The sequence below is a fragment of the Megalobrama amblycephala genome, linkage group LG6 (genome assembly GCF_018812025.1).
Source record: "Megalobrama amblycephala isolate DHTTF-2021 linkage group LG6, ASM1881202v1, whole genome shotgun sequence".
Lineage (NCBI taxonomy): Eukaryota > Metazoa > Chordata > Actinopteri > Cypriniformes > Xenocyprididae > Megalobrama > Megalobrama amblycephala.
Window position 1 is genome coordinate 18,605,116 of NC_063049.1, and position 8,524 is coordinate 18,613,639.

Sequence of the window (8,524 nt, forward strand, 5' to 3'; positions counted from 1 at the left end):
GCTTTTTAGCATGTGTATTGATGCAAAACACCTAGAAATTTAATTTAGCATATTTACATATTAAACAAGTTGTATATCATTTATACTATTTTTAATTAAAAAAAAATAATACTGTATAAAAAGGAAAATAAGCTTGTATCTGCAAATTTTATTAATGATTGTTCAAATAAAAAAAATTAAAAAAAGCATTTTCCATATTTCATTTGTGGTTTAAAAAAGGAAAAAGGAATGGACACAAAAGTACACGGACCCATCATGACACCTGCAGTGTTTAATGGGTTTTGACTGATGACTGATGATCCAAAAAAAAGTTAAAAGAACTGCTGAACATCGTTTGTCAGTTAACAAATAAAACATTCATGAAATCTGAAATCTGTTTTTGCATTTCTTTGGAATAAAATCTTTAAAACAGTAACTTGAGTTTTATAAGCTACTTGGTTTTAATAAAGAACACTGACAACATTGTTAATGTATTGGTTTTTTTTAATAGCGTAAGTAATGTTTATGTAACCTGGGAAATGAGTCAACATGAATTTACATTGGATTAAAAAAAAAAAAAAACAGCAGATGTGCATATGCAGAAAAACAGAAGCTGCGAAACCAGATGAGAAGGAAGACACAATAGTAATAAAGGAAGTTGAATGGCTAGACTACAATCTACACTCACAAAGCTAATATAAAGTTAAAGGTTTAATCAAAAGATTATGGTATAAAGATAGTCTTTTTGTCTATTTTTTTTTCTTTTGATGTGATAGTCCTCCAATTTAAGTTTGATCCATTTGTTTTAGGTGTTTTATCTAGAATTCTCACAAGCACCAGCAATTTTTTCTTACGGTGACAAATGCCAGGCAGCAAGAAAAGCGCTACTGCTCGCCTGCCAAAATACATGTTAAATACATGTTATGCATCACCGTACAGTAAGACAGCTCACCATACATATATTATGACCAATGTGGCAGCACCACATTTTTAAGCCCTTCTTTGTAATTAAACTGGCACATGCACTGCGTGCAGTGAGAGAAAGCGTTTATGATCCCAGACAAGAATTCAATGTGCCAGCCTGACTGGAAACCATGTAATATCCTGAGTTGGAGTTGCACTACACATCTCTGCTAGCGAAGTGTGCTATTGTTCCAGGAAATGCTGAACTGCCATTGATGACGCAGTTGGAGAATAGAAGGGCTTTGCCCACTCCATTATTGTTATTCAGATCATCTTATTACTATATTTAAAAAAATACAGAAAAATATATAATTACTGAGACCTGCACAAAATCTAGTGAATTTTACTTTAACCTTGTCAGTTTTATCAAGCTAAATGAGGCCTGAAAATTCCTTTTATAAAGGTTTTTATGAGGTTAAGATTTGTAGTGTCATGTTTTATGCAACAGCAAAAAGAAAGACAAGGTTCTGTTTAAAGTTCATGGCTGTGTCTTAGGGTCACCTCCACATTGGAAAACACTTTGTCTGGACCTGCAAAAATATGTAAATGAAGCCTTGTGCTTTAAGTGTTTACGCTGGTATTACATGTAAGAAATCTACTGGTAAGGTGATAAATAAAACAAAGCAATTGCCAAAATGAAGCAAAACATCTGGAAAACAAATAATATGATTGATTTTAAGGAGATCAAGCAATGATACATACTCACCTTAGAAACTTCTGTGCTGTTTATGTTCCATGAAAATGTGACTGACAAGTGACGTCTCCAGATTGGATTTCTCTGCAGACGTATGGACCCCAGTATAATGTCCCCTTCCTCGACTGTCACTGGGGAATCCAACATGAAAAGAGTCTGTTTCCAGTGAGTGATCCTGGGGAAAAAATGAAGGCTCTGTTTTACCGGTTTTACATTTAAGGATTCAGATTAATATATTACTCACAGATTATCCTGTGAACTGTATATTTAAAATTAGAATCTGCGTTCATATCTAAAATTGCGAACAGAATATCAAGTACACAATCATGCATTTGTATTTAGTCCTTTTCAGTTTATGCATCATACTCTGAACATGGTCCAGTGTTCAACTCCAGTGATGGTCCATCCTCTTCTAAACTCTGGAAATGTGCACTGAACCAGACAGTGAAACCATGGAACATGCCTGACTTCTCAACAGTGAAATTAAACTCTCCTTCGAGTCTCTGAACAAAGTGTGAAAAAGCGGCGTAGTTAACATGTGCTAACTGTTAAATAGTTAAATTTCATTTATCCAAATTCTGACATTTACCTCTAAGTCTGAGACCTGTATTGTGATCATATCAAGAGTGATAACATCAGCTGGAGAGGACAAACAGTCCTCAGGTAGGAGATGATGGCTGAATTTAGGCTTGGAGAGAAGCTCTTTCTGTGCAAGTAACCTACAATACATAAATACATGTAATATAACAGTGATGTATGGTTAGTTTTGTTTCAATAGAATCACAGTACAGTTTTTAATTACTCTATTTAATTATTTACTAATTAAAAAAATTAATTAATTACATTTATTAAATATATAATTAAATTATTAATTTAAATTGAATTAAAAAAAAAGTACAATTTGCTGTAGTTGAACTTCTGAATAAATTTTTCAATTACAATCACAATTTGACAATCAGAAATTGTTACAATTGAGTCCAATTGAGTTACAATTGAATGCATCAGTCGGCTTCAGGAAGCAAGAGTCCAATTAATTTTCTCTATAGGGAAACTGATTTTTTAATGATAACTTATAAGCTTTTAAAAGACATCCCTACTGTGAGCTATGAGGCTGTTAAACAATGGTATTTACTTCTGTTGAAGCAGTCAGCCTGCATTATTTCAACTTGTTTCTAAAATAATCGTGTTTAACATTGGAATTCATAGTGAAAAAACTACACTACCCTTGATACTGTAAAGAAAATTACACCAGAGTCTAATATTTGTATGTATATGTGCATATGTTGCAAAAAACATATATATTATGCTCACAATGCTTAATGGGATTGTAGTTCTTTCCCTCATTAAAACTGTTAAGTACACAGTCTTGTACCTTTGTTTTTTTGTTTTGTTTTTTTTTTCAGATTTTTAAATACTTTTCTGCTTCAAATCAAAGTTTGAAATGTTATGGTTCACCTTGTAGCTAGTTGTGTATAATGCTTTAACAAATACTTTTTTTTTTAATCCCTATATGAGAATGGAAAAAATACTTTCGGAATCACTAAAGGCCTCACTGTAGGTAGCTGAAGTCTAGGCCATAGGGTTTCTCCCAGAACTCCATTTTTTGCCCGTAGTCAGAGAAGGCCTGGCAAGGAACGACGGTCAGACAGGCAGAGGACGGCCACATCATTCCACCCTCCTTCAGCCAGCGATCACGTGCCAGCAACACTGACTCCAACATGTACTCAAACTGAGAGACAGTGATAAAACAGTGACAGTTATGGAAGAGTAATATTACAGTTAAAGTGAAAATAAAATGACTGTTTATCCACTCAACAGAAATAATATCTGTTCTGTGATATTCAGTTTATTTTTGTCTGTGAATATTGAAGTGAATAAAGCAGTAATCAGTGGTTAATTAGTAGCAAGCTGCTCTCATACCAGAAGGCAGTTGCCCATCCACTCTGACACTAGAACATCCACTTTCCCAGGAAGAGTGAGATTTTCGGCTCGGTCCTGAAACACTGTCACGACTTCCTCACAGCCATTCTGCCTCACTAGTTTCTCAGTGTGTTCTGCCATTGAGCTGGCCTCCACAGCATATACCTACAGGAACAAAAACTGTGAAATGAATATGAAAGAGTTTTTGATTGAAGTCAAAATTATTCAACATGGGTTTTTTTTAATCCTGTAAAGCCCGACATATGACATGTTTTACCCCAAAAAATTCTACTTTTTTTAATGGAACAGTTTATTGAAACTTAAGGCAAAATATAAAAGAAAATCTAAAAAACAAAAACGTTTGGATGTGTTTTGTTTGTATTTCATACATCAGGCTTTTATGGCTCATATAGTATGATATAGTAAAAAATATGGAGTTCACGCTTGAGTAAAAAAAACTAAATATGCAAAAAGAAATATGCAATTTTGTGGAGTTGCTGATGTTTATTTGACCAAGACGTAAGATGAAATTCTGATCTTAGAGATCTTTATAAAAGTATAACAGAATACTTGCATGAAATGAATATAAATATATCAATCTTATCTTCCAAAAATATGCCTTAGTAAAATATGTAAATGCTTTCAGTTTTATGATCAAAGCTCTGTAGTTTTTATTGTGAGTGGGGGGGCATATAATGCAATGCAATACAATGATAATTGATGATTTATAAATAAGCATTCCTCAAAAGTATGTTGTTTTATACTGATACATACATTGTCATTTTTTAAAATTATGTATGGATAATAAAGTAAACAAAGAAAGTTGCTTCAGTCCAGTAAATGTTTATCTTGAAATATTACTAACATTAGAAAAGTAATTCTTACAGTTGGTTTCTAAAAAATATATATTAAAACTTCCAAACTAAAGAAATGTTTACCACAACATGAAGGTGGATTTTTTTTTAGAATTATACTAAGAGGCCTTTTACTTCGTAAAAAAAAGTATGAACTTTCAATCAGAGGGCATGAAGGCATGAATAAGCTTTTCTACAAACGGTGTTTCAGCAAAGTTGTGTTGATCATTTACAGGCCTAAATTCACATATCAAATATGATACAGGTAGACTTTACAGGGTTAAAGAATTTTACTAGTTATTTTAGTCAAATAGTTAAAGATTTGGACTGATAATCAGAAGGTTGTATGCATGTTCAAACTCCACAAGATGTCACCAACTGAATATGACCCTTAACTTCTTAAATCTTCAAGAGGATTGATCCTATTAAGGACACTTGTTTGATTTTACATTTGGAAACTCCCTAAATGTCAATATAAAAAACAATACAAATTGTATAAATGGACTATTCCACTATATCCACTATCACTAAATCCATTCAAAAAGTGAAACTTGTATATTATATTCATTCATTACACACAGACTGATATATTTCAAAATGTTTATTTCTTTTAATTTTGATGATTATGGGAAAATCCCAAATTCAGTATCTCAGAAAATTAGAATATTGTGAAAAGGTTCAATATTGAAGACATCTGGTGCCACACTCTAATCAGCTAATTAACTCAAAACACCTGCAAAGGCCTTTAAATGGTCTCTCAGTCTAGTTCTGTAGGCTACATAATCATGGGGAAGACTGCTGACTTGACAGTTGTCCAAAAGATGACCACTGACACCTTGCACAAGGAGGGCAAGACACAAAAGGTCATTGCAAAAGAGGCTGGCTGTTCACAGAGCTCTGTGTCCAAGCACATTAATAGTGAGGCGAAGGGAAGGAAAAGATGTGGTAGAAAAAAGTGTACATGCAATAGGGATAACCGCACCCTGGAGAGGATTGTGAAACAAAACCCATTCAAAAATGTGGGGGAGATTCACAAAGAGTGGACTGCAGCTGGAGTCAGTGCTTCAAGAACCACTACGCACAGACGTATGCAAGACATGGGTTTCAGCTGTCGCATTCCTTGTGTCAAGCCACTCTTGAACAACTGACAGCGTCAGAAGCGTCTAAAGACAAAAAGGACTGGACTGCTGCCGAGTGGTCCAAAGTTATGTTCTCTGATGAAAGTAAATTTTGCATTTCCTTTGGAAATCAGGGTCCCAGAGTCTGGAGGAAGAGAGGAGAGGCACACAATCCACGTTGCTTGAGGTCCAGTGTAAAGTTTCCACAGTCAGTGATGGTTTGGGGTCCCAAGTCATCTGCTGGTGTTGGTCCACTGTGTTTTCTGAGGTCCAAGGTCAACACAGCCATATACCAGGAAGTTTTAGAGCACTTCATGCTTCCTGCTGCTGACCAACTTTATGGAGATGCAGATTTCATTTTCCAACAGGACCTGGCACCTGCACACAGTGCCAAAGCTGCCAGTACCTGGTTTAAGGACCATGGTATCCCTGTTCTTAATTGGCCAGCAAACTCGCCTGACCTTAACCCCATAGAAAATCTATGGGGTATTGTGAAGAGGAAGATGCGATATGCCAGACCCATCAATGCAGAAGAGCTGAAGGCCACTATCAGAGCAACCTGCAGGGTTCATACACATTTCTACCAATACATTTCCATGACTTTTCAATGACTTTTAGGCAAATATTCATGACCTAACGTTCCATGAAACGCCTGTGGATACATGTAAAATAAGAATAAAAATCCATGTTCAAATGTCAAATCACAGCATATCTTAACTAATTAACGTCAAGCTATGTAGTTTAATACAAAAGAAACGCTGACACACCAGTAAGATGGTGAGATAAAATACTGTGTCTGACCCTAGCAACAGATTAACATACATCAATAGGAGGCAATGATGTTAAAAAAAAGTGTACAGTAACACTGACTGTAACTTTACAAGGTTGCAGGGCTAGAGACAAACTTTTGGAATACAAAATTTGCTAACTGAGAAGCTTTAAAAACAGCTTTGCCTCCTAGACCTAAACACCCGTGATTGATCATATGCGGCAGTCGGGTGGATCGAAGTATGTTTACGAAGTTTCAAAGTTTGTTTAACCAGCATTATCACTTAATCAGATATTCTATTACATAAATATTTTGAAAAAGATTTCCATGACTTTTCTAAAGCGTTCTGGTTTATTTATTTTTCCATAACTTTTCCAGGCCTGGAAATCGCTGTTTTAAAATTCCATGACTTTTCCAGGTTTTTCATGACCGTACGAACCCTGAACCTGGGCTCTCATAACACCTGAGCAGTGCCACAGACTGATCGACTCCATGCCACGCCGCATTGCTGCAGTAATTCAGGCAAAAGGAGCCCCAACTAAGTATTGAGTGCTGTACATGCTCATACTTTTCATGTTCATACTTTTCAGTTGGCCAAGATTTCTAAAAATCCTTTCTTTGTATTGGTCTTAAGTAATATTCTAATTTTCTGAGATACTGAATTTGGGATTTTCCTTAGTTGTCAGTTATAATCACCAAAAGTAAAAGAAATAAACATTTGAAATATATCGGTCTGTGTGTAATGAATGAATATAATATACAAGTTTAATTTTTTGAATGGAATTAGTGAAATAAATCAACTTTTTGATGATATTCTAATTATAAGACCAGCATATATATATTTATATATATATATAAAGTTGTGTTGTTTATATAGGCCTTATGAATTTACACCCACAATAAGGCTTAATGACTGTAAAGCATTCTGCAAATATTTAGTTTGTCTCACCGCTGCAGGTTGTGCTAGAAGAGCACAGAAGAGGCTGATGACCCCTGTCCCACAGCCCAAGTCCATGACCACCTTCCCCTTCAGGGTGGCGCTATTACTCAGGATCACCTGCCTGTATGTTTCTGTGCGGGGTTTATCTGACAGCATCTCCAAATGAAGCCTCTGAGAGAAACATCAAGATAACACATGTTAACAGTTTGCTTCTGTATGAGAATCCTTTGAGTTTAATCCCACCATTGTATTGAAGTAATGATTTAACTGGATGCTTGCTAGGTTTTAGGTTTATTAGCTTAACATTTTAGTACTTACTAATGTCCCATAATTGCCAAAGTATTCGTCGTCTTGCCAAGCATCTTCTACATCCTCTACTCTTTTGTGCAAATAGCTGGATGGGACATATCCAAAGTGCCCGTGCAGTTCAGCCCACCACCACACGTCTGAACTCCTGTCATGGACCAGCAGTTCATCACCAACTGAGAAACTAAGCTGTCGGTTTAAAAAAGAAAGTAAAAAAGATGAGCTGTGGCATTTGATTATCTATCCCCAAAAATGAAATATTCCCAATAAATAATGAGTACTTAATCACACTCATTAATACATGTAACGTTACACTCACTGACTGTGAAATCAGTGTTTATTTTGAAAGGCGACCACCATCATGTGCGCAACAGTACCTGCTCATCTCCTTCAGCAACAAAATCCGCGAGTCCGACATACTCTTCAGCTTCATGACCCTCACTGCTTTCATTTTTCATTTTTCAGCTCAAAACTGCTAAATGCACACAAATCAAGAAAAGCAAACCTATTAAATATCTACAGCAAAACGGGGAAGGAACTGTTTAACTTTCCCACAGCGCCTCAACCCACCACACAATTTTCAAAATAAAAGCCCTGTTGGAATTGGGAATTTGAGAATAAACTATGCTGTATCTACGGTGACCGGGAGGGGACATGTTCGGCTCACTTAAGGCAAAATCCAAACGGCACTTCGGAAGGGGACGTCATTTGTAGGGGTGATCCAAACGAAAGTGAACAACTGAGTCCCTTCATGAAGGGCCCTTCCACAAGGCCGTTAGCGAAGGGTACATGCGATGGTCACTTCGAGGAAGTAATTTTATTATTTATGGTCATGTGACCCAGTGAATGCTCGTGATTTATTCATTTTAACAAAAGTGGCTGTTCAAACAAAACTTTTTTTTTCTTAAATGTCTTACAAAAAAGCTCTTTACAAATATTTCCTGGATTATTATTATGAAAAAAATTATTTAAAATGTAAAT

At 35.6% G+C, this 8,524-nt stretch overlaps 1 protein-coding gene across 1 annotated transcript; it reads right to left on the reverse strand.

The window, feature by feature from the left end:
- Positions 1-465: 465 nt before the first annotated feature.
- prmt2 (protein arginine methyltransferase 2) lies at positions 466-8,143 on the reverse strand. Its single transcript, XM_048193207.1, has 9 exons — positions 7,921-8,143; positions 7,556-7,732; positions 7,247-7,408; positions 3,557-3,721; positions 3,190-3,365; positions 2,226-2,355; positions 2,003-2,139; positions 1,649-1,811; positions 466-1,472 (listed from the first exon to the last, which is right to left on the reverse strand). The coding sequence occupies exons 1-9, from the start codon at positions 7,999-8,001 to the stop codon at positions 1,440-1,442; spliced, it is 1,224 nt and encodes a 407-aa protein (XP_048049164.1). The 5' UTR covers positions 8,002-8,143; the 3' UTR covers positions 466-1,439.
- Positions 8,144-8,524: the final 381 nt, after the last annotated feature.